This window comes from Papio anubis, chromosome 10 (assembly GCF_008728515.1).
Source record: "Papio anubis isolate 15944 chromosome 10, Panubis1.0, whole genome shotgun sequence".
In the NCBI taxonomy this organism is placed as follows: domain Eukaryota; kingdom Metazoa; phylum Chordata; class Mammalia; order Primates; family Cercopithecidae; genus Papio; species Papio anubis.
In genome coordinates, this window is record NC_044985.1 from 27,582,246 (window position 1) to 27,610,021 (window position 27,776).

Consider the following 27,776-nt stretch of genomic DNA (forward strand, 5'->3'; position numbering starts at 1 on the left):
AGGTAACGGCTTTACAAACCATTAAGATTAGCTGGCTCTTTTTTCCGATGATAACAGTAACCATGCTGTGACTCTATGTGGTAATAATATCTCAGTCCTGATAAATGCCAGAGCCAGGCAGAGGTGTTTATCATTCCCAGTTCAGAAATGCTGACTAAAGTTGCCACATGTTGCCTGTTTTTCTTCTTTTACAATAGTCTCACAATTAAAAAAAAAAAAAAAAAAACTGAATCATAAAATTATTTTATAACTCATTTTTAAAGGATTTTGATGTTTGTTTAATTAATAACTCTATCTGCTCTCAGGGTCACTGTGTGACCATGTCAAATGAACTGGCCGGACAGTTTACTATACTAACCATTATCTCCTCTTCAGAGGTCTTTTGTTCAAAATGAATGGTTATGGATAAAGTTTAATATGCTTTCTTTAAAAACAATATTTTTAACCCAAAGACAGGAAAAGTGTTTCTTAGTTCACATTTTTCCTAATTGTGATATAGATCCTAGTTGTTTTCAAGTGAGTTTTTTTAATCCCTTATAAATTTGTCTACCAATGGAAAGACACACATTAAAAACCTCAAACCTTGAAAAGTATTTGTAGGATTTCCACCCTTGTGAAAATGTACAAAGATAATGCTTAATATAAATAGATACTTGAGTATTTGAAATGAATTACTGGCTTATGATGAAAAAGATTTCAAATGACTCACAATAGTAAAGACTTTTTTAATTAAAAAAAAAAAAAAAGGTTGTAAAACCAGATACAAATGAATAAATATAGTTTCAAGAAAATCTTCACAGTAAAACTGAATTAGAGAAATTCAGAGAAATAAGTCAGTGAGCTTTATTTTCTCAGCACAGACTAAGGATGAATTAGTGTCATTGTAAGTTACAGAAATGTACTTGGCCACCATGACACCTCCAAAATTACTTTGAAGAGCAAGAAATTCTAGGAAGGACAATAGGATCATGCTTTTCCTGTGAAGATTGCTGCTGGAGTGTCAGCCACTGCCTTACTCTCCAATTCAGACAAATAGAGGCATCACTACAAAACTGAGGAGTGCAAGTTTGGTTTAAGAACCTGTTTTTTCAGATTGGTGAGTCTGAGGAAATGTTATCATCCTAAAATTGATTGTACCAAAGCAATTCCCTTTATTAAAAGTTACTTAAGCAGGATACGGTGGCTCACGCCTGTTATCCCAACACTTTGGAAGGCTGAGACGGTGGCTCGCTTGAGCCCAGGGGTTCAAGTTCAGAGTGGGCAACACAATGAAGCCACGTCTCTACAAAAAACACAAAAATTAGCCAGGCATGGCGGTGAGTGCCTGCAGTCCCAGCTAATTGGGAGGCTGAGGTGGGAGGGTTGCTTGAACCTGGGAGGCTGCAGCTGCAGCTGCAGCTGCAGCTGCAGTGAGCTGAGATCATGGCACTGCACTCCAGCCTGGGTGACAGGGACAGACCCTGTCTAAAAAAAAAAAGGTTAAAGACTAAGACTTGAATACATTTTCCAAACTTGCCCCAGTGTGAGATCACAATGCATCATAAGTCACTAGAATAATATAGATAGATACAGTCACATGAGAAAGAAAATATATTATTACTTTCCTGAATGTATTTCATTTCTTGATGCATTCATAAGCATAATAATTTTGAAGACTTCCAGAAATTGATTAAATAGAATTTTATACTTGATGCATTCCTGAATTATTTTGGAATGAGTAACATCTCAGAAGCTTTTTGAGTTTGACAATTATCTTAGATGATCCCTTCAGTCAGAAGACATAAATTTTACTGACACGTATATTATGACATGTCTTATATTTAAACATCTATTATGACATCTTTTGTATTTTACCTGCCCCTCCGGATTGTAAAATGAAAAGACAGCAACCAACTTTGTATCTGCCACAAGTTGCACACAGGCCTGAATAAATATGGTTTTCTTCAGTCATATATATATATCTCTCTCTCTTAAGAAATTATACTTTTATTTTTAATAATTTATGGCTAGAGAGCAGGGATAGAGGTAGAAGGAAACCGAGATTATCCTTTACAAGATCATTCTTAACACCCCTCCTAACAGCATGCTCTACATGGTCTAGTTCCTTGTGGACCAAGACCAGAAATGGTTCTGGAAACAGTGCTAAAGGGGCCAGTGAGCTGAAGCTTCCCTCATTTAACAAAACCATAGACTTATGCCAATAAAGTGGCCAGAGTATTTTTTGATACTGACAGTTATTGACTATAAAGAGTTGTTCCCATTCTTTAAATTCTTCCTAAAAGGGCTTGTTTATTCAAAAAACAGCCAAAACATGAATACCTCCTGGAAGGAGAAACTGTGGATACAAGGAAATCTGGTGTAGAAAAGAGGTGATCAGTTCCAACTGTCAGGTGATCCTCCCTAGAGAAATAAATGTCTAATGTGAGTCAGATAGATTCAGTTCCTGCTTGGTCTTTCCTGCAAGTAATGTACCTCTCTTCTCAGGTTGAACTGTTTTGACACAGTTTATCAACATCAAAGGCCAAACTTACAACGTATTTGACATTGAGACTATGCCTTCCTTTTAATTAAATATAAATATGGCTTTTCTGGGCTTTGGGGGGGAAGGGCACAGAACCTTGAAAAATTTCAAATTGCCAACTACAGGCTACGCTCAAGGTGGTGGTTATTCCTTGCTTATGATGCAATGACACTTCGGTTTATGATATACTGTAACTACTTAGGAATTTTAACCAGACTCTCTGATAATTGACAGCATTCTATATATTTACAAAGCTACAATATACTGTTCCTACTTTCAGGAAAGCATACTAAATAGTAAAAGTATGACTTCATTTGATTTCAGAAACAACCTTGAACCAGGAGCAGTATGTATCAGGGATGATAGAGAAGACAATGAAAAAGAAAAATGTTTTAAGGGAAGAGGACTTACAGGGGGCTTACTTAAATAATCACTTACTATATGTACATTTATGTGCATTGAAATATAATTCTACAAAAACCCAATAAGATGTGTAATTTTTCTGTATTTTCAAGTAAAGAACTAGAAGCATCAATAGTTCAAGCAACTTGCCCAAAATCATACAGCACAGCAAAAATTCTAACCCATTTTTTTTCCAGATTCCTGATAAGCGGTATGTCACTGGATATACCAATTTTCTTATTTATAATGTGAGTCTGAAGCATATGTATATTTGTATCTATTTGTGAGATTTGAATTTGCCCCCAGAGCATCTCCTCCTAAAGCAACTGTGAGTTATTCAAAGACATTTATCAAGCAATTGTTGTCACCCCCGGGATTGACTCCCGAATGGGCAACTCAAGTTTTGGCATTAAAAAGTGTATTCTCAGAGGTTTGTATCCAGTTGTAAGGCATGCTGAAACAAATAAAATGATCTCTGGAGATACTCCTTCTTTCTCTGAGCAAGCACCGTCTCTAACTAAATTCAGAAATGGCCACAGTACAAAAAGTATAAGTTGAATAGAAACTAGAGAACTGCTATTCTTCCAAATATAGCTCTGACATATAGGGACTACCATGTTTTTTATACAGGGTGCATTAGACATTTCAGAATAACTTTCAGAAGCAGAACAGCTGTGGTACTACTGACCTCTTTAAAACAAAGGAATACAGTTGTCCTTTAAGAATTGTAGACAAACGAGATGAATAGTACTCCCTATATACATTGATTACTGGGATAATCTGGTCTTTTCTTCCTCTTAGTGAACCTATATAACAAAACAGAATTTACTTTTAAATATGATTTAACATGAAGCTATAAGAACAATAAAGGCATGGATGATAAGGACAGAAAAGTGTCATCAGATCCAAGGTTCTTCACTGTACAGAACTTTTTCCATCATCATATACAGCTTTATCTTATCTCTTTTCTAAAAGACATTGGGTCGTAAATGTACTTTAGTAACAACATTTCATGCAGATGAATGCAAGTGTAACTATCATAAACCATATTTTGAAAAATGTGCCCTCAAAACTATAAAACCACATTCTTATAACATTAAAGGCTATTTCACATCATGTAGGTGTTACTTCTCTGAATAGCATGGAATCGTTTTGAAGCTTGTTTACAACAATGAGTTTGATGTAGTTTGAGAAGATGAGAAGATGGGGGCAGGTTGGTGAGGAATGGGTATTAGTAAGAAACAGTTTAGAATCACTTTTGGATGGCAGAAATGAAGCACTACAAAAAGTTGTGTGTGCAATTGTGGGTTCACAGCTTAGAGACTGAAGAGACTATTTGGATATGGGTGGAGAACTAAAATGGAATAGAGGCAAAAATAAGTCATAATAGAATGAGGGCAGGAGTAAATGCAAATGAAAGAGGGGAAAAAATTATGGAGTTCATTACTTCCGGAAAGATTTTGTCTAAGTCTCTTCATATATAGTTTGCCTAAGAGATTCTCTAATTCTCCAAGTAAAAAAAGTTCCTTCCTCCTCCCACCAGTCATAATGTAAAAACTTAGCGATATCTCAGAGTCTTCTCAGAACCTTCAGTGCTTCATAATGAGAAAAACATATGCTGAAGGAGAAATATTAATAGAAAATGCTGTCTTTCAGATGCTCACTGAATCAATTGAAGACAGTTGACACATCTTTAGTAAACTGTGTATGAATCTTAGCTCATTAACCACTCCTGTATTATGTATGCTGATTCCAATTCCTAATATGACACATCAATAAACCAGATCTGAAAAGGTGTCATTTCGATTTTAATGTATCCAATTGTATTTTTAGATGTTCCTCCACTTGAAGTGTTTGTGTTATTTCCTGATTTTACAAGCTATGGGAGAGCGGGTGTCGTATTGATTTGAATGAAAAAAACACTGCTTTACTATAACCTTTTCAGAAGATTTTGTTCTGATTATGTCATAAGAAAAATAAATTGTTCCTCCTTAATATTTCAGCTCCCTCTAAGCCATGGTACACTTCCCCCTTTAGCACTTAAGTATTACTTGGCCACAAATATGCATGAACCAATATCCAATTGTCTGATTCCCAGTGGAATCAAGTGGAAAAAGAGAGAAAAAAAATTTCTATAAAAATATTCTTCATGTAGAATGTTTCTTATAGGCAAACTTGGAAACCAACATGTACTTTTCATAATGATACTTATACATAACTGACCTGCTCACCAATCAAACCATCAATTTCTCAGTCTATCACAAAGTATTTAGGTTGTTGTGTAATGTTGGGCTACCATAGCAATTGTACTTTCACCAACTGGCATCAACTCAGTTCAAGAATTAGCAACTACATTTTGAATGTCCCTGCAACCAAATAGTATGCTAACTGCTGGAATTAAAAGGTGAACGAGACCCAGTGGCATGGGCCTCAAAAGAGGTGAGAGGGGTGCAGGGGAGGGTGAACATTTATAGAGTACTTTGTTTTACTTGTAATTGTGCTTGGTACATTACATACTATCTTGTTTATTCAACAAAACTACCCTTTTAGATCTTATTCAAAGAGAGTAAGAAATTTCTCCAAGACCACACGGCTAATAAAAAGCCATTACAGAATTCAAACCAAGGAACATGTATTACAATTCATGGCCACAACTTTCATTAGTTCACTCACTAATTCCTTTTTCATTCATTTAACCCACCACATGCTAGTATAAAAACTGCCTAGCTTTAAAGGAAAATTCCCTATTTAATAGGGGAATTTGACAAGGATTCAAGCAATAGAAATACCATGTGAAGTGTTGTTTAAGTAGAATATTCTAAATGCAACAGAACACAGGAGAGGGAGAGTTGACTCTAAGAAAGCTCATAATTATTTTACCTGTTGGCTTAACAGACTTGATTATGTCTTAATTCCTGCCCAAACACCATGGAAGTGTCCTTGCAAATCAGCTCTTTCTAATAAAGCAATGGCCAATCCTTTCTAACTCCACCCTGACTGGATCATGTTCCCTATGAGTAAAGTTTGCTGGCTGGAACCAACAAGACTACTCCCCACTTCATGCCTGTCAAGCTTAATTTGTAGCTGCTACTTCTGTAGCCCTCAGTGTCAACGGGTCCTTTTTTTTTGGAGAGAGTGGCATTAACCTGATTATTACTATAGTCAGAGATTTCAGTGAAATTAGAAAGCTCTCTTCTCTTCCTCTCTCCTCTCCTCTTATCCCCTTCCCAGTATCATACTGATTGCACCTACTAGTTCACCAGATCCTCAGGTAAACTGCACTACTGGAATCATGCCAACCTGAACAGAATGTATGCACCTCTTGAATGAATATATATGTGTGTGTGTGTGTGTGTGTGTGTGTGTATACACACACAATTATGGTTGTGTGGTATTAGCTTCAAATGGTTAGATAGAAAGCATTCAAGCATCCCTAATAGCTATGACCTGGGAATACTATGCCAATTTCACTCTCATCTTTATTAACTTATACTTTTTTCCTGGTTTATGATATTTCACAGGCTCCAGTTGGTCTTGTGAAGCATCACATTTTCTTACCATCATTAAGCTCCAAGAGGAGCTTACTATTTGGCAGAAAAGATGAGGTCCGGTATAGGCTATGATGTTGCCACTTTCTTTTTTCTCTTTCTCGCTCCCCTTTGTTTCTTTCATTTGCAGTTGTCCAAGCCATATTATGTTGGAACTCTTCTAAGAATAACTGCAATTTTGAAAGCTTTGACTGTGGGAGGCATTATTTATAGGCCTTTGTGGTTTTAGGAGGAAAAGGAAAAGCTTCCAAGCAGAGTTCTACTAGGAAGACTGCCCCCATCCCACTTTAGCCAAATACCATCTTCTGCAGGATATTTTCCTATAATTTCTTATAAAAAAATTCTTTTGTGACAACATATTAAAGAATCTGCCAGTTTCTAAACTGTTTCTGATCCTACTGTCATAAAGTTTATATACCTATTGAATTGGAATTTTGTAAGTACATCTTATTATTAAGAACTGTATTTGGCCTTAGTATCAGAGATCCATCCCCAAAGGCTTCAGTACACAAGGGCTTATTTTCTTATGTCAAAGAAACCCAGTGGGCCAGGTATGGTGGCTTATGCCTGTAATCCCAGCACTTAGGGTGGCCAAGGCAGAATGATTGCCTGGGCCCTGGAGTTCAAGACCTGCTTGGGTACCATAAGGAGACCCTTTCTCTACAAAAAAAAGTAAAATGAGCTGGGCATGGTGGCATGCACCCGTGGTCCTAGCTACTCAGGAGGATAAGGCAGGAGGAGAGCTTGAACTCAGGAATTGAGACTGCAGTGAGCCGTGTTCACACCACTGCACTCCAGCCTGCGCAGTAGAACAAGATCCTGTCTCAAAAACTACAAAAGAAACCCAGAGGCAGACAGTGCAGGACTGGTATGACTGCTCCACAGATTCAAGAAAGCTCTTTCCACCTGTGTATTTCACTTCACAGAGCTTCAGTTCTCCAGATTAGCTCATAGTACAGCCTCTCCATCTACATTCAAAGAAGCAGAAAGGAGGAAAGGTGCAAAGGCTAAAAGCTAAATCAGCTCATACATGCTCTCCCAGAAGGCCTGACCAACATTGTGACTTCAGTCTCATTGGCCAGACTTGGTCCCATGGCCACTCCAGCTCCAAGGCAGCTGGGTCTATTACCATCCTCTCAGTAGTGGGATTGTCTTGCTAAGAAGAGAATGGTTATTGGGTGGATGTTTGTCTTACATATTAGTCTTTTTTGTATCTTATTTTCCAGCTGTGGCCTGTTTAGAATCATCAGGAGCCCTGTGCTGGAAGTTAAAGTATAGAAAGGAAAGTGCATGAGGTGTTTAAGTTCAATACGTAATTGTACCTCTAGATGGAAAGGCCCTGGTTAAAACTATGGAAAGATGAATTCCCTAGTGTACTAAGTAAATCAATTTTTACTTTTCCATCTATAAATAAAACAAAATGAGAGAAATCAATCTATGTGCTATGCAGTTTTGAACAACTTCCCATTTTACAAAATGTGTATGACCAGGCAATATGCTATTTCAATATTTTTTTTTCTGTTTTACACTCTCTTATTTTAAATCAAAAACAAAATGTGTATGGGAAAAAGGATAACGTGGAAATAATTTTTAAAACAATTTTGCCCTTCTACAAAATCAAGCAACAATAGAATATCTGTAATCAAATCACACTATATGTCCTTGTTTAGTTTCCCATTGCTGCTTAACACTCAAACTTAAAACACAAACTTATTCTCTTACAGTACTGGAGGGTGCAAGTCTGAAATCAGTTTCAGACTGCAACTGAAGAGGTTGGTAGGCCTGCGGTACCCTTAGAGGCTCTGTCTCCTTGCCTTTCCCAGCTTTTGGAGACTGTCGCAATTCCTCGGACAGCAGCCCCTCGTTGCATACCCTTTCTTTTCTGCTCCCATTGTCACATGAGAAGTCATATCACCTTTTCTCTCTGACTCTCATTCTCCTGTTTCTCCTAATAAGGATCTTTGTGATTCCACTGGGCCCATTCAGATAATCCCGAAAAATCTCCCCGTCTGAAAATCTCCAACTGATCATATCTGCAAAGTCCCTTTTGCCATGTGAGGTAACATAGTCACACATTCCAGGGATTCAGACAGGGACATCTTTGGAAGGCCCTTATTCACCCTACCACACCTTATAAAACAGGACATTTAAGAAAACCAAATGTTAAGATCAGGAAGATAATGTCAAAGTCACATCGTTTTTGCTTTCACGTTAAGATTATCTCACAGTACAGCCAGTCCATCTACATTCAAAGAAGCAGAAAGGAGAAAAGGTCCAAAGGCTAAAAGCTAATCAGTTCATACACGGCCTCCCAGAAGGCCTGCCACTGTCAAATTCAGAGTCAAAATAAAAAGAAACTCCTTAATAACCAGGTTGAGTCCACCTATTCCCTTTGCCTACTGACTAGGACTCTTAGTTGCTAGTCTGAGTCCAAACTTTTCTCAAGAAAATTTTCTCATGTACCTGTACCTATGAAGTCTTGTTTTTTCCCTAACCTTCCTTTTTAAATTTTGTTTTTTCAGAAAAGCAAGACAACAACACAAGAATTGAAGCTGTAAAGTGTCTTGTACAAAAACTCCCTCCGCCAAATCGTGACACCATGAAAGTCCTCTTTGGACATCTAACTAAGTAAGTTGTCAGGATTTCTGGATGTGTCATTTTATAGTCATTTCCTAAATGGGCAATAACGAATTTCAGATCTCTAAGGCAAGAGTTTCCAAATGCGTACATCTTGTATTTTCCCTTGTAGCTGACCTAGGTCTTTCTGCAGAAGCTGGAGAATGTGCTAGGGATAGGAAGGAGAATCTACAAAAGGAACTTCTGAAATAACTTATTTTTCAAGGCCTTTTCAACAAGTATATGTTTGCTGATTGCTTGTCAGAACCATCGCCTGGACCCTGGGTTGGGTCATCTTGACTTTGTTATCTAACATAACAGAAAGAACATGAAATGATTCAGACATGGATTCAAAACTCAGCCCCACCATGTACCACGTGCTATGGCCACAAATAAGTTATTTAAACTCTCTGCATCCAATTTCCTCATCTGTAAAATGTTGACTCAGATTGATAAGGTGCTATCCATGTAAATAGCTGAGAGAGGAGTCTTCCAGGAAGAAAAAAGGCAAATGTAAAGCCCTAGGAGCCCCTAAGAGCTTAAAGTATTTGAAAAGCAGAAATTAAACCCAAACTGCTAGGGCCTAATGTGGAGGCAAGATGGGATCAGGAGCTGAAGTCCCAAACATCACACTAACATCAGATCACATAGGTTCTTGTGGTCCACAGTGAGAGATCTGGATTCCATTCTAAATTTGAGGAAGAACCACTGCAGAATGCTACAGTTGAGGGAGTGTAATACATTGATCTGGCTGCTAAAAGGAGAATGCATTGTGCAGGTGAAGAGAGGAAGACCTAATGGCAGACAACCGCAGTAGTCCAGGCAGTAGATATTGGTGGCTTGAGTGGAGTCCTCAGAGAGAAATGGGTAGATATGTTGTGAAGATGGATCAGGCTGGACTTGCTGCTGATTGGGATACCATGGGGAAAGGAAAGGAGAAATCAAGTGTGCAACTTTGGGTTTCAACTTGAGCAAGTGAAGAAATGATAGTGTCGCAGAGATGGGTAAAACTGCGGGGAGGAACAAGTTGGGTAGGAAAAGCAGGTTTGAGAGTTCTATTTTGGACATGTTAAGTCTGAAATGACTGTTACTCATTTGCCTTCTGTTAACACCTTCTTCAGATAAGGCAGAGTGCAACAGAAGTGATGAGGTTTTAGCTTTCATGATATATACATAGTAATATTGAAGCCTGATAGAGGTTCAAATAGATTGAGCAGTTTTGCCTGTGAGATTAAATCTCCTTAAACTCCTCGATCACTCCATAATTTGGGATGAGTCATTCCTACAGATTGTTCAACTAATCCATTACATGATTTTTAATTGTGAATGTAATACATGCAATTGCACCCCCCAAAATTAAGCAACAGTGATGCATTTACATTTAAAAAATGAAATCTGCCTACCAGACACTCTTAGCCTGCTGAACAGAAGTAACTAATATTTTCGTATGTATCCTTCCTAACCTGTTCCTAAACACATGCAAACATGTGTGTGTATAGTTGCTTCTAATGTTAAAGTGCATTATTGCAATTATACAACTATTTTGCAACTCCTATACAGACTTCTATTTCATTGAACAGACTTATCTTATTCTAATGATGTCATAGCATTTCATGGTATACACAGTCCATAACTTGCTAAACCAGTTCATTGCGTTAGGGAACATGTTTTAATCTGACTCATCATATCATTTTCTGTCTTATTTTACTCTCAAAGGGGAACTTTATCTTAAAGTTCAGAAAAGCTCTTACTATTACAGCGTTCCTTCTTGTCACTCCCACATACTGGCTATAGTGAGAAATCCAATGTGGTTTAGTGAAAGGATCTTGGACTTTAAAGAAATACAAAGAGAGACCTAGAGTCAAATCCTTTTTCTATACTTTACTCCCATTATGATCTCAGGCAAGTAAAATCGGATTAAATACTATCAACCATATCTTGTGGTTATGAGAATTAAATGAGATAATGCATATAAAATGCCTGGCACAAGGTAAGCATTCCTCAAATGTTAATTCTTTTCCCTTAGGATCCAGACACACCATGAAAGTGGTTTCAAGTTACAAGTAAATACTGGAGTGCTTATCTCAGTAACTTTAACTGGACAAAGTCATAAAACAAATGGAAAAGTATACCCTTTAATGCTATGCAATACCTAGTCTTAGAGTTCTTGAGAAATATCCATTACTCTGTCCCAATTATTCCGTTTTCTTTCAACTGAAGGAATAGCTATAAAATAAAGATACTAAGAGTCAGCTAAATCCTCCTTCAAATAAAATAAATAAAACACACAGAAGAGAATCTCTCTAGTTAAAAACCTTCAAAGGATGATGATCGTCTATGTCCAGGCCACATAATCCCAGTTTTAACCATTAATGCCTGGTCCTGTTTTTCACATCCAAGTTAATTTCCTAATCTTGTTAGAACTTTCATTTAGTTCAACAGAGATGGAAATAGATTTTTAAATTAAGATTTAAGATCAGATTATTATACCACTTCACAGTATTCACATTTTAAGATTGATTATTATACACGGGAAGAAGTGTTACTTGCTAGCCACCAACCTTTCTTGGGTGGTATGACTATATTTCACCCTGTACCAATTTATAAACTGGGTTTAATTATGCATGAGTGTGTGCACATAATTGTATCTTGTTAAGCATTTTTTTGCTAAGTTTTTGATAAACAGCCAATCGTGGCATGTCATCAAAGCCTGAGAAGACTAAATAAGAAGATTGTTTAACAGGAATTTAAATATATTCGTGTTTGAAAGAATCATTAGAATGTTTTCCTTAGTCTTGATGCATTTGGTAGTTCTATCGTCAACACTTGTATGTAGTGTTTATTCCAAATTGTTGCAAATATATATATTTTGAAGTTTGTTTAGTAAGGGTCAGGGAATGTAATGAAGTGCCAAAAATTCCACTTGACCTACGTACTCTACAGTCAACAGAAAAGCACTCCATTTTTGCAGAGCTCTGAGTTAAATGCACTCTTCAAAGCAGATCAGCTATCAACTGGGAAAGCTTAATGCAGCACAGTTGGACTAGAAGGTGGATGCAAATCCTATCCATAAAAGCCAGAATTTTTAAAGGATTGTGATTATTTTAAGCATAAGGTTGCCCAATGGCTGCACAGGCTGACTAGTCTCAGAGTCCAGAGTCTTCATTCTTAATCAAACTCAAGGTCAAGTTCTATGCATCTGCTATCATAACTTAAGACCAGGAATCCGGAATAAGCTATCATCTCAAGATCCCATCAGCCAGAAACCTTTATTAATAGCCATTTTCACAAATTGACATTACACTGATAGGCCCTGGAAGGTTCTCTGGTACCTTCTGAATCATCATATAAATGGCAAAACTGTCTCTATAAAATACAAGTGTCAAATGCATTTTCCTATAGCCTGCTTCTTTGGAAAGGCAGAGAGGCAGAGTGAAGATGAAGTTAATGGGAAGGAGGACCTAGCATGATGGTTTACTTGCCGATGGGTAGTAGTTGGTGGTTGAGAGCCAATAAAGGAGTTAAATAATAACTAGGGAATCATTAACCTTTTATGAACCAGAAAATTGCATGATGTGCTCAGTGTTAATGTAAGAGTCATCTGACAGCAGAGTATAATATGAAAGAGGTAGAAAGAGGAGAGAACCCAGGAGGCCCCAGGGGAGTTGCAATTGGAGTTATGGACGTCAAAAGGAAAGAAATGGCCAAAATCTTGAGATTTTTAAAAGGAAAAGTCCACACAGTTTTCACTTATCTCATTAGTCTCCCATATCCAGTCAGCCATAGAGAAACGTCTGCGATTTCAATGATGAGTACTTATGAAAATAGCCCCCGATAGCATTACTTTTAAAAGCAAAATGAGACATTGTTTAGAAGGGTGCCCTTTTCTCTATTTTCCAAAAACAGACATGGGAAAGAAGATGGCGAGGTTGTAGAAAACTAATGAAATAGGGTGAATCCGATTTTGGCGGGTGTGTATTAATCAAGCCATCTGTATGCTGCTGGTTGGGATGGACAGCCAACATGTCGGAAAACCTGTATATGTAACATATCTCGAGAATGCAGACTTTTCAAAGTTTCATACCTTTAAAACCAGTCACATAGAGGAGAAAAGTTTATGCAGATAAAATTGTCCATGGCAGCACTGTTTGCAACAGTGAACATTTGGAAATAATGTAAGCGTTCAGTGATAGGGGAGGGTTATGTAGAACAGGATACATCATATTGGCTTAGTAAAGTGTAGTTCATGGTTTTTATTTTCTTTCTGCTTCAACTTGGAGAAATGCTGTGTTAAATGTTAAATAAAATCAGAGATACAGTCTTTTGCATACTCAAAGCGAGCATAATTATAAATATGGGAAAAACATTGTGAATGTAGAAAAGACTATAAAAATTTTTACTAAAATGTTAATATTCCTTTCTTTGAGTTGTTGGATTGTGAGAGTTTTGTTCCTGTGTTTCTTTCTCACCCCTAATAATGGTATAGGAGGAGACGTCGAGGTTAAGGGAACAAAGAAACCAGACTTTGAAGTTAGGTTGACCTGAATGCGAGTCTTGGCTCTGCCACTTACTGGAGGTGTAACCTTGGCCAAGTCATTCAACTCTAAGCTTCCATTTTGTCATCTATCAAAGGGAGATTATAATAGAACTTATTTCTGTAGTGAGGAGTATATGAATAATGCTTTTGAAGAGTCTTGCATAGTACTTAGCACATAAGTACTAAACATTTTACATCAATGTATTATTTTTACATGTATTATATTACATGTATTGTTACAGTATTATTTTATAATGAGGGAAATATAAAATAATTATTAATGAAATAAATATAGCAAGAATTACCAAGGCAGTGCAGGCTAAATTAGTGCTAAATTTCCTGATTTCCAGAAAATTCTTTATCCCACCCTCAGGATCTTTTTCCAAAACTTGAGTTTCCTTACTGTCCTGACTCAGCCGTTTCCCAGAGTCCCAGTGAGACTATTTCACATGTTTGACAAGCTATATCACACCCCCATTCTCATACTCAATCCCCACTCTTTTCTATCTCAGACTCCCTGTCAGCCTGGCTGGCATATTGTCCCCTGGTCTTAGTTCCAACTCTTTTCACCCTCCAAGTGGTAGTTTGCTAATGTGATCATCTAGTCTGCCTGCCTTTGGGGCAGGCATAAGGAAATTGGAAATAGGCACAGGTCTCCCTATGCCTCTTATGAAGAACCTCCTCTGTTAGAAGAGTCTCCCTAGGAGACTTCTAGTTCTTTTGCTTTGTTGTATAACTTCTCAGAGTGATTTTCATGATCAGAATTTCCTGCCAAGACAAACAGAACACCAGCTTTATGAAAGCCTGGTAAGTAAGAGATTTTCAAGCCAGCAGGGCCATACTCTATGTCCCAGTCACCAATATAAACACTCCTAAAATCTTACCAACTACATATTCACCTGGAATCTTATCAACTACATATCCACCTAGGCCTGGTGCTGCCCTTTGGAAGTACTAGAATTTTTGTTGTCATGACTATTAGTAAAGTATTCTAGATATTGCTGAAGTCTTTTTCCACATTTTCATTTCCATGATAAAAATAATACATAATTATGGAAAATTTAGAAAATAAATAAAGTCTTCCCACAGAGCTAAATTTAACTAGTTAGCCAGATTTCCTTTGTGGCATGCATTTTGGAAGCCAAAACAATCTCAAATTTGTGAGGAGGGATAAGAACTCAAAAGAACTTTTATGTACACATTATGCATGTAATATGTGTACATGCATATAACAGAGAAAATCAAAATGTCTTAGAAATGGGCAACTTTTAGTAATGACTTAGGAAGTAATGTTATTTGTTGATTTTTAAAAATAGCTTTGGAAGAATATATTAGCTGCAGATTTTAGGTGCAAATAAACATTATTATTATAGGAGACTTGCACTTTGTAAAATAGGTTGAAAGGAAAGTTAAAATCTTCCCTTTTGCATTGACTCTAAGAAAGTTATCCAGCTGTTCATAGAATTCCAAGGTGAAAAAATGATATGGCTGAATAGACAAATCTCATGGACGAATGCCAATTGAATGCCTCGTTGAAACTGTTGAGCTGGGGCTATTTTGTGAAAGTAACCCGATATTTAAAGCTTCTCTGTGGTCTTCATGGATATTAAATAAAATATTCTACAAAAGCATGTCAGAGGCAACTTAAATGATAATGACCCAGAAATATAAGGGTTGTATCAGAAAACAAACAATGGAGACAAAATAACTCGTCCACCCTGTCTTTAAAATGGCACTGTAGGTATTTCTGATGTTTTGGTGGGGAGAAATTAGATATGGTTAAAGAATGGACTTCAAAGCCCACAGTCATCACTGTTCTCTCTGGTCATCAGGGGCCATGCTGGTGACGCTCTCTGTTTCCCACCCAGGCCTCTGAATGCTCAGCTCCGCTGTGCTTTTGAGCCCGGCATGTTTTTCTGTGCTGTCTTCTGGCATTCCATTCTTTTTCTGTACACTTTGGTCTTTCACCCAACCACAATACCTGATATCCAAAGACTTGCAGACATGGGTATTTTTACTGGAAAATGAGGAACCTGTGCAAATTATTATTTTCTTTTACTCTCTCTTTTTTTTTCCCCTCCTTTCCTGTGGGGCAGGGGTTGCGAGTTGTTTGAAATAAGCCAGAAGCTTCCTACCTCCTTTGCTTGTGTATTTGAAATGGCACCCTAGTCATTTTGAAGAGCTAATGTACTTCCTATGGGCCTGAAATTTCTCAACTGGACTCCCATGGCAGAATTTGGCCTGGTAGTTAAGAAAATTAATTACTCTGATTGCGAGGGTGAAGCAATAGTTCCCAACTCCCCATAGTAATCATTAAAATGTCACCTACTTAGGAGACATCTTGGCATGGGATTTATAAGGTTTGTGAGCTGAGGACTAAGGTTCAATGATCCTTCCAGCAGTGCCTCCTTGTTCTAGAGGAAGGCTGTGGGAGATAAGGTTTTAAGTCGGGAGTGAAATTATTACTTTAGATCTTTAGATTTAACATTTGAATGGTAACATTTACCACTGAAAAATAGGAAACAACAAAACCTAAAGTTGCTACCGTCCCATCTATCATTGTTGTCTCTATTGTTAAGTGATGGCCAACGGCAAGAGGGTATTTCCCTCAGGAGAGGTAACATTTTTAAGTTGCCCCACCCTTCTCTACTATGAATCTTGGCCTTTAACCTAATGGAAAGAATTTGGAATCAGAAGATGTAGTCTCAGGGCCCAATCTCAGCCCTTAGAAACCATACAACATTAAGAAAATCTTTCAAAGTCTATACCCATCTCTTTTGTTCAGGTGTGAATTAAGTCAAATAAATTCATATTTGTGAAAATGTTTGGTAACTGTAAAATTCTACCTACGAATTCCTTCTGGAAGTCTCAAATGAGTGCCTGCTATATTCCAGGCGTGAACAAAATCCGGAGTTGGAAAAGTGTGGACCACAGGCCACACTCAGCCTGCCTCCTGTTTTTGTCAATAAAGTTTTATGGAAACACACATCTATGTGTTTATGTTTTGCCTATGGCTGCTTTCATGCCACAATGGCAAGAGGTCACAATGAGTCACAACAAGGTACATAAGGTCAAAAATATTCACCATCTGACCCTTCACAGAAAAACATTGCTGACCCTTCAACTCAATGTTAAAGGCATAAAGAGGATTCCTACCCTCACATATCTTATCATCTCCTGAGGCAGATAAATTAGTAAACAATTATAATAAACATGATGTAATATCTAAAATGCTATGAGAATTCTAGGCAGCAGCTGAAATTTAGCTTAGGAAAATCAAAGGATGCCCCCCAGAGGACATGAAACAAGCTATCTTTAAGGATGTTGGCTTGGCAGACAACAGACCTACTACAGGGAGAGACAATACTCTGTACAAGAACATGGAAGAGAACTGCAATGTGGTAAAGAAATGGCAAGTCCTCTGGAAGGATTAGAGAATTCAGAATTATAAAAAGAATAAACAGTGGCAGATTATGAGCCTCGAATGTTGTAAACAAGTTAAATTGTGAAGAACACCATACAGTCTGATAAGGAGCTTGAAATTCTTTCTGTAGACTAAGCACTGTCGCTCACTCATTTAATCCTAGCACTTTCAGCGGTTGAGAAGGGAGGATTGCTTGAGCTCAGGAATTCCAGATCAGCCTGGGCAACATAGTGAGAATTCATCTCTACAAAACATTAAAAAATTAGCCAGACACTATGGCATGCATCTGTAGTCCCAGCTACTCAAGTGCCTGAGACAGGAAGATCACTTGAGCCCAGGAGGTTGGAGGCTACAGTGACCTATGATTTTGCCACTGCACTCTAGGCAACAAAGCAAGATCATGTCTAAAAAAACCCAAAAAAACAAAAAAAACCTGTAGACGTTAGGAAAATCACTGAAGGATCTGAAGTGGAGAGGTAAGGTAATGAAATTTGTATTCATAAAGACCACAGTTTTTATAAGAGTGAAGGACAGTTTGTAGAAGGGCAACACCAGAAGTAGGGAAAACAGTGAAGATGCTGGTATAGTAGTCCAAGCTAGAGATCCCCAGCTAAGGGAGCGATAGGGAGAAAGGGGGAAAAGGATGGATACAAGAGGCATTGAAGAGGTAGATGCAACAGAACATGTGCACCAGGTACATACGAGAGGTAGGAAGACAAAGGATTCCAGGAGGGCACCCAGATTTTGAATTAGCCGAATGGTGATATCCTTAACTTACATTTCACATAGGAAAAGGACCAAATTGGAGGCATGAACAAAGCAGAAATTTTGTTAACATAATGTGACTTGCTCATTGTTATATTCTATTAGCAAAATCCGGTTGAGAATAAGAAATATATGTTGAGAATGCAAGAAAGGTGATTGAGATCTAGGGCCAAATTTTGGAGTTGTTGGTTTAAAGATGGCAATGGGGTAAGGTCATGAATACCTCCAAGGGACCATGTGAACCCAGAAGAGAGTCAAGGACAGATTCCTAGAGACTTCTAACATTGAATAGGTGGTCAGAGAAAGAGATACCAGGAAAAGAGTCTGAGAATGGCATGCATGTTGATAGAAGAAAACATTTGGCAAGAGCAAAGATATTATATTTTGTGACTAAAACTACTCATTACAAAAGGAACACCTAGAATAACCTCAGCTTAACCGGACATTGGGCAGAATTTATAACAATGACCAGCTACTGTTCTTGCCTTCACCCTTCAGCTTTTTAAAAAACACAGGAATAAATATAATCTAGCAGGGAAAAAAAATGATATTCTATAGCATAGCCAGATCCTGAAAATACTGATGAAAATGGAAATTATAAAGAACTAACCTGGCCTCTTCTGTTCTTAGAGCACTGTCTCCAGAAGGGCAGAAATTTGTGTCATTTTGATTCCTGCTATATCCCCTAGTACCATGTGCTACTATTATAGATACTCAATAATTTTTGTTGAACAAATGGAATCTCATTACTTCATTGAACAAGATGATAATCTAATAGCCAGTGAGTGGTTCCAGGTAAGATCAACTTCATAAGCCTAGAGTATTAGTCCGTTTTCATGCTTCTGATAAAGATATACCCAAGACTGAGAAGAAAAAGAGGTTTAATTGGACTTACAGTTCCATGTGGCCAGGGAGGCCTCAGAATCATGGCAGGAGGCAAAGACACTTCTTATATGGTGGCAGCAAGAGAAAATGAAGCAGCAGCAAAAATGGAAACCCCTCATAAACCTATCAGATCTTGTGAGACTTATTCACTATCACAAGAATAAGCACAAGAAAGACCTGCCCCCATGATCCAATTACCTCCCGCTGGGTCCCTCCAGTAGCACATGGAAGTTCTCAGAGATACAATTCAAGTTGAGATTTGGGTGAGAACACAGCCAAACATATCATTCCACCCCTGACCCTCCAAATCTCATGTCCTCACATTTCAAAACCAATCATGCCTTCCTAACAGTCCCCCAAAGTCTTAACTCATTGCAGCATTAACCCAAAAGTTCACAGTCCAAAGTCTCATCTGAGACAGGGCACGTCACTTCTGTCTATGAGCCTGTAAAATCAAAAGCAAGCTAGTTACTTCCTAGATACAAAGAGGGTACAGGTATTGAGTAAATAGAGCCATTCCAAATGGGAGAAATCAGCCAAAACAAAGGGGTTACAGGTCTCATGCAAGTCCAAAATCCAGTGGGGCAGTCAAATTTTAAAGCTCCAAAATGATCTCTTTTGACTCCAGGTCTCACATTCAGGTCACACTGATACAAGAGGTGGGCTCTCATGGTCTTAGGCAGCTCTGCCCCTGTGGTTTTACAAGGTACGGCCTCCCTCCTGGCTGCTTTCACAGGCTGGCATTGAGTATCTGCAGCTTTTCTAGGCGCACAGTGTAAGCTGTCGGTGGATCTACTATTCTGGGGTCTGGAGGATGGTGGCCCTCTTTTCTCACAGCTCCACTAGGCAGTTCCCCAGTGTGGGGACTCTGACCCCACATTTCCCTTCTGCACTGCCCTAGCAGAAGTTCTCCATGAGAACCCTGCCCCTGCAGCAAACTTTTGCCTAGGCATCCAGGTGTTTCTATACATCTTAAATGTAGGCAGAGATTCCCCAACCTCAATTCATGACTTCTGTGCACCCACAGGCTCAACACCACATGGAAACTGCCAAGGCTTGGGGCTTCCACCCTCTGAGGCCACAGCCCAAACTCTATGTTGGCCCCTTTCAGCCATGGCTGGAGTGGCTGGGAGGCAGGGTGCCATATCCCTAGGCTGCACATAGCACAGGGACCCTGGGCCCAGCCCATAAAACCACTTTTTCCTCCTGGGCCTCTGGGCCTGTGATGGGAGGGGCTGCCATGAAGGTCTCTGACGTAGCCTGGAGACATTTTCCCATGGTCTTTGGGATTAACATTAGACTCCTTGCTACTTATGCAAATTTCTGCAGCTGGCTTGAATTTCTCCCCAGAAAATGGGTTTTTCTTTTCTACTGCATTGTCAGGCTGCAAATTTTCTGAACTTTTATGCTCTGTTTCCCTTTTAAAACAGAATGCTTTTAATAGCACCTAAGTCACCTTTCGAATGCTTTGCTGCTTAGGAATTTCTTCCACCAGATACCCTAAGTCATCTCTCTCAAGTTTTAAAGTTTCACAAATCTCTAGGGGCAGGGGCAGAGTGCCGCCAGTCTCTTTGCTAAAACATAACAAGAGTTACCTTTGCTCCAGTTCCCAACAAGTTCCTCATCTCCATCTGAGACCACCTCAGCCCGTACCTTATTGTTCATATCACTATCAGCATTTTTATCGAAGCCATTTAACAAGTTTTTAGGAGGTTCCAAACTTTCCCACATTTTCCTGTCTTCTTCTGAGCCCTCCAAACTGTTCCAACCTCTGCCTGTTACACAGTTAAAAAGTCACATCCACATTTTTGGGTATCTTTTCAGCAACACCCCACTCTACTAGTACCAATTTACTATGTCAGTCCATTTCCAAGCTGCTGATAACGACATACTCAAGACTGGGAAGAAAAAGAGGTTTAATTGGACTCACAGTTCCACATGGCTGGGGAGGCCTCAGAATCATGGCAGGAGGTGAAAGGCACTTCTTGCATTGTGGAGGCAAGAGAAAATGAGGAAGATGCAAACACAGAAACCTCTGATAAACCCATCAGATCTTGTGAGACTTATTCACTATCACGAGAATAGCATGGGAAAGACCGGCCCCATGATTCAATTACCTCCCCCTGGGTCCCTCCCACAAGACACGGGAATTCTGGGAGATACAATTAAAGTTGAGATTTGGGTGGGAACACAGCCAAACCGTATCACCTGGAATCTTAGAAACTTGATATTTTCAGACTAGTACTAGGGAATATTCTATCTTAAGAGTATTGGTAAGCAAGTTCTTCCTTTCAAGTTTATCTCCCCTTACCTGATACTCTTCTTTTCATCCTGACAAAGAAGCAGAGCTCTTCTGATTGTAAAAATAATAATAGTAATCTTTTTAATGGGGTTGTTTTCTTGTAAATTCATTTAAGTACCTTATAGATGCTGGATATTAGACCTTTGTCAGATGGAGAGATTGCAAAAACTTTCTCCCATTCTGTAGGTTTTCTGTTCACTCTGATGATAGATTGTTTTGCTGTGCAGAAGTTCTTTAGTTTAAATCAGATCTCATTTGTCAATTTTTGCTTTTGTTGCCATTGCTTTTGGCATCTTCATCATGAAATCTTTGCCTATGTCTATGTCCTGAATGATATTGTCTAAATTTTCTTCTATGGCTTTTATAGTGTGGGGTTTTACATTTAAGTCTTTAATCCATCTTGAATTTATTTTTAAATATGGTATAAAGAAGGGGGGGGGTCCAGTTTCAATTTTCTGCATGTGGCTAGCTAGCACCATTTATTAAATAGGGAATCCTTTCAAACAACACACATTGGGTCCTGTTGGAAGGTGGTGGGGTGTGGATGGGAGGAAGGAGAGCATCAGGAAGAACAGCTTATGAATGCTGGGCTTAATACCTAGGTTATGGGAAAATCTGTGCAGCAAACCACCAATCGCACGCATTTACCTACATAACAAACCTGCATATCCTGCATAGTTACTCCTGAACTTAAAAGCTGGAAAAAAGAGACACTGTTAATACTAAGACTGCATGTTAAAAGGGTGCAAGCACTATAATGAATGAGTTCTGAAAGAGGTTGGCCACACCAAGGGAGACTCAGTCAGGGAACCTGTGACCACCTATCAGTGATGGGTGGAGCCTGTTAGATCAATTACTGCAATACATAGTAAGATTGCCAGTTTCTCTGGTTTCTTGATTATCTGGGATTAGTAGCGAAATTTGAAATACAAAAATTTATTTTTACATCTTCTGTCATAATTCTCACTAGTAAATAACTTCTACCACTTCTAGCTCCTATCAGGTCAACCCCAGCTTCCTTGTCCATCATTTGAGATCCAATATTGTCATACTACCTTGAATTATTTAGCATCCGATGGGGAAAAAAAAAAATCACCTTGATTTAAAAAGCTTGCCCTCTGCTTTTAAGTGTATAAAGAAATTTGGTTCCCTTGTTTTATGGAGCAAACTTCAAAGTGACAGGGAGAAAAAAATCAAGCAGACCTCAAGTCACCTGATTTCCAGTCCACTAAACCACACTCTGCTTTCTTGCCAATACCAATACTCGATTGTGTTTCCAGGGAAGGAGGGATGGTAAAACAAAGAGTGAGAAAGCTGAGCCAACTGTGATAGAGGCACAGGCCAATCCCTCAGACTCCCTTTTTCTAATTGAACACCAGATATAATCCCAGCCTTTTAAATAAAATTACCTAATTAATCCTAATTAATTAGTGAGCCCTTATATTTATAGAAGGGGTTTTCTTAGTGTCTGTCTTCTCACCCTCCCCACTTTCCTGCCTCTACTACATTCTATCTAAAAAGAAGACTTTCATTTCTAGGGGTTCTTTTTACAAACAGTTTCCATGTCAACATTTATTAATGCTTGCGTGTGTGTGTATGTGTGCGCGTGCATGCCTGCGTATATATACTTAGAAAGAGCACGTTTTTTTAGAAGGCAGTAATGGTGCTGCCTTTTATCACCTTCTTTCTCCTCTTTAAATGGAAAGCACTGAACCCAGATGCCCAACCACGGAAGATATTCTTCCAGAAGCAGCATCTGGCTTCCTGGCAAGCCCTTCAGGCGAGTTGTTTGGGGAGCATTGCTGTTGTCTCTCTGTCTGTCACGTGTATCGGATACCATGGCCTCTCTGGCTGGCATGTCCCAGCAGCTGCCAATTCCTTTCAGTTCACCTTTAATTCTGAGAAACTACTTTCCTCATTTTCATTTCTTACTGGACTTATTTTTCTCCCCACTGCCCATAAGAATTCCAGGACAAACCTAAGTCCTCACTGCTTTCTGCCGGTCAACTTCCTTTCCAGACCTCTGTCTTTTGAACCCAAGTGAAAACCTCAGCCATTTACTCCTACATTAAAGTAGGTTATTTTAAATAATATTTCTTAGCCACTTCTTGTCAGCAAAGCTCCTTGTAAACTGTGGAGTTGTTCCCTGAAAAGAAAAACAAAACATTCCATCCGAGTCATTTATTCTGGTCTATACACAAGACATGAAAGTGTTCTTGACATTTGTGTATTATTTAGTTAAATCATATTGGCTCCCCACATCCTTGTCACACCATGAACAAAAGAGCATCACAGGGCTGGGAAAGATGAGACCATGCTGCAGTTAGTCAAGGCTGTGCAGCGTTTACACGTAGCACCCGCTCCAGGAAACTGCATTTCTTAAAGTGGCTTTTTTTTTTTTTTAACCTGTTAATATATATTTTTTAATTGTGAAGGATCTTCTGGGGTTTTTTATGGATAATTGTTAAGAACACAGAGTCCGATGGTAGCCCACGCAACAGGAAGCACTGACAAGGTGCTGACAAGTCCGGCAGCAGTACCCAGAATGCAGAGGAGAAAGCAGAAATTAGAGCTGCAGGGTGACATCCAGGAATACTTAACACAGGGTATCTGCAAATTTCCATGTCGTTGGGATTTTTTTCTCATGCAAGAAAAAAGTGCATATTATATATGAGATTTCAGTTTTCAAGACTGTAATGTCTAGGCTGAGAAAAGACTGGAGTTGAGCAATGGACAGGAGGAAATCTCAGCCATAAATAATATTTTGTCTGTGGCTAGTAACAGACTCAACCCACACTTGACTTTGAAGCAGTATATAACTAAAACCCTAGGCTTCACTTGAATGAGAGTTCCTAGGGGGCAAAGAAAGGAGGTTAGGGGCTATCTTGGTCAGGCCATTGGGAAAAATCTTTTTTGGAAGTAGCTACAAAACAGTAGAGCTCAAATTTAAGGTTAGCATTTTTGAGCCTATTATGTTTCTGCCTCAATGACATTTTTTGGTCTATAATTTTTCCCCAGCTCCATTCATTAATATGAAAAAAGAAAGTTTAAAAATACATGCAGAACTCACAAGCTTTACATTATTGTCCTTGGTATAAAGGTTCCTGTATCTTATTTCTGGTCATTTCTTCTCATCTTCTGTATCCTACCCACATTCTTTTTAACTAAACTATTTCCTCATACATATTTCCACTGTTCTCTACCTTTCCTCCCAATATTCGTCATCCTCTTCAGATTCTTTCTCTTGTCTGTCACTCTGAAAACTTACTTCACATTCAAAACATTGTTGCCTACATCATCTGTCCGGCCATGTATTCGTGAAACAAATACAGGTTGAGTACTTACTTTGTGGTAGATTCTGAGCTGGAAATGAAGACACTTTTACCAGGAAAGCAATAATGCTCTAGGATCTGGAAGCTTCCCTTCCCACGTCTGGGAGTGTTCACATCCCTCAATCTCATTCTTAATCCCCATTTTCTGGCTCTATATCCTTCCTCTTCTAACAGGAATTTGTAAACCAGCCTATTTTTAACAGGCATTAAGTCAGTCCTTCCACTGGACGAAGTAAACCCCTTCTCTTCTTTCTCATTTCAAAGAGACAAGTAGAATACGTTGGGACAGAACCACTGTAAGGAGTGGGCAAGACATAGGTTGGTCCTCTGGCACTGAAAACACCTCTTTTCCTGCTCTCCATGAACTGATGGTCAATAGACACCTCTTCATAGTCTTCCCTTTATCAATTTTGTATACTCATTTCTTTACTTCATTTATTGATTTTCATTTACCTCCCATAGAGTTTGGGATACGAAAAGATAAATCACTCCAAATGAACTCTTGTCTAATTAATCTGTGTATCTGTTGTTGGGCATTAAAACAGATTAAATTTGCTTACGTAGTGAAAAGGCATGTAAAGTCATACGTTATACCTAAATCAGAATTTTTTTTCCATTTGGACACTTTATAGCAATCATTTCACATCTCAGAAAAATTCCATTCTCAAACACATCTCTTCTCTGATAACAGCCCAACTCTGCCCTCTTGGCTTCCTGCTCACCCATCTTTTCCACTTTTCTTTCATTTCCAACTGCCATTCCAGAGCCACGTACTTCCCTTGGTGCTAACTTTTAAGTCAACAGAAAGGAATTCCATTCTCTCTCCTGGTGCCACATTTCCTATTTAGGGCCAAATATTCCCCACAGAGATATTAAGGCATTTTACTGCTAGTTTACATGTCCCACTATATTTTTCTAACTAGTGGGAAAAAAGAAATAAATGCATGCCCTGCTCTCTCTGACCTCATCCTTCTTTCATATCACATTTAAAATAACCAATTCCTGGAGTGGCAAGCTCTTAAAGCAATTCATACTTCCCTGGCAATCACAGAAATTTACCCTTCATCTTGGCAGAGGAAGGCCTATTTCTTCCACCTGTTGTCACATTCTTTTTATTCTCTGCATGGGTTTCCCCGACACACACCCTATAATAGGTTAGATAAGGTTAGAAGCAGGTGACTACATAGAGAATCTAAATAAATGTTCATTGTCGTGTACTAGGAATTTCTGTTCCAAAGCACTTTTTTTCCAAGAAATGGTAATATGTAGAAAATTGGCCTGCAATTGTATATAGGATTGTGGATACTGGGGAGAGTGGAGGCGGGGAAGATGATGACCAGAGAGAGCGTTTTGTTCATCATGAACGCAGCTACCTGAAAAACACCAGCTAATTAGCAGTCTGTAGCCACACAACACAGCAGTTTAGTACAAGAAGTGAACAATACTTTACCTAATTGAAACTACAGAGCAGACTTAGGTAGGCTGCATGCAATTACACAGATTGGAAGTCAGCCAGGACGCCGAGGTTAACAATCCCTTCACTCACAAAAAGCACCACGGGAACTTTAATGACCACAAGTGGTAAGGGCCGCTATCCTACATCCCAACGAAAGGCCTCGCCTCTCACAACCCAGACCCCATCGGAAGAGCCTAATGGCGTCAACTAATTGCTAGAAAAAAAGACTGCCCTCTATCGACGCAGATGCACCTGTGCTGTGTGACTCATTCACCAAGCACAGGAAACACTTTAAAGTACTAGGGCGAAAGGGGATTCGAATGATTGAGGGCATCATCGAGGGGGTCAAGTGGTAGACAATGGGAACTGTGACATCTCCTCTGCCTGCCGGTCCCGTGGCCAGCACTTCTGCTACATGGGCATCCCTAAAAGAGGCTCAGGACTTCCCAAACTTCAGTGTGCTCACAAACCAAATCACCTAGCAATCTTGTTAAAAAATGCAAATTATGATTCAGGAAGTCTGGGATGGGGCCTGAGATTCTGTACCGAGAACAAGGTGCCACTGTTGCCGACGGTCTGCGGACCACACTTTCAGAACAGGATCTAAAGACAAGAAACAGGAGGAGGGAAGATGTTCTCTGTGACCAAGAAAGCAAAGTCTGCGCTAAAAGAAAGAGGACTTTAACATGGGATTTGATGCCCAGAATTATCAGGTTTGCATCATTTGTCCTAGGAACTAAATGAAGCAGAAACATGGAGTGTCCAAAATAATAATCCAATCCAAAACCCACTCTCAGAATGGCTTTTTCCATAGGGAGAAGAAAGGGTAAAGAACTTGGTCTCTGAATGTGCTTTATAAATGAGGTGCCTACTCTGCAAAGTGTCAAGCTGTACTGCTGTAGCAGGGGGATACCAGCAGTGGTCTGTCAGGACCTGCAAGAGCCACAAGTGTCTGACTCTCAAGATGAATCGAGAAGACAAGATGGCAGAATGCAGATTGTCAGAGCTTAACCTATGAATAAGGATGGGAGTAACAATTTTCCTTCAAATGTTTGCAAAATAAAATCAAAGTTGTTGAAAAACATGGACCTTTTTAAACTTTTATCTTTTTCCTTTTTTTTTTTTTTTTTTTTTGAGACGGAGTCTCGCTTTGTCGCCCAGGCTGGAGTGCAGTGGCACGATCTTGGCTCACTGCAACCTCCGCCTCCCGGGTTCAGGCAATTCTCCTGCCTCAGCCTGCCGAGTAGCTGGGACTACAGGCGCCTGCCACCACGCCCAGCTAATTTTTCGTATTTTAGTAGAGACAGGGTTTCACCATGTTGCCCAGGCTGTTCTCAAACTCCTGAACTCAGACAATCCACTCTCGTCGGCCTCCCAAAGTGCTAGGATTACAGGCTTAAACTTATATTATGCAAACATGGTTTATTGCTCTGCTACCTAGACTTCCATAATAAAGCCTCAAAATAGCCTTAAAAACTTAATTGTTGGTTAGATTAATTTGTATTCTTTAGTTATTTCCTAAATGCTTTTTATACTAATTTCTACATATTTTGTGACTTCTTAATGATAGAATTCACTTTAAGATGCTTGAAAAGAAACACACACACGCACACGGCAAGACCCAATTAATCGCTGGTGGGTGCAGTATGGCTTTCTACGTTTAGACATGCTGCAAACATGTAAACTAGATAAGGCTGGAGTTTAAGTATACATTTATCCTAATATATACCTCATCAGTATAGCTGTAAAAAATGCCATTACTTGCCAACAATATATAAATTTAAGATATCCTTCAAAATTTATCATTTGAAGTGTTCAGCTACCTGAAGCTGGCATGGCAAAATACATAGACAAGCAGCAGCCCGTAAGCACCAATGAATGAAGTATGCCTATGGAATGCCTGCTCTGTGTTCTATCCTACATTCAGGAAAGTGGGGAAGATAAAAGTATAAAATCGGAAGTCTAAGGTTTTGCCTTTGCAATGCTAC

General features: G+C 39.0%; 1 protein-coding gene across 7 annotated transcripts in view; it reads left to right on the forward strand.

The window, feature by feature from the left end:
- Positions 1-27,776, forward strand: part of ARHGAP15 (Rho GTPase activating protein 15) — a 627,654-nt gene that overhangs the window by 553,591 nt on the left and 46,287 nt on the right. For all 7 annotated transcript variants that reach the window (XM_031651767.1, XM_031651764.1, XM_031651766.1 and 4 more), the window contains one exon: positions 8,994-9,099. In XM_031651767.1, coding sequence (XP_031507627.1) covers positions 8,994-9,099 — 106 coding nt within the window. The remainder of the gene's footprint in view (positions 1-8,993; positions 9,100-27,776) is intronic.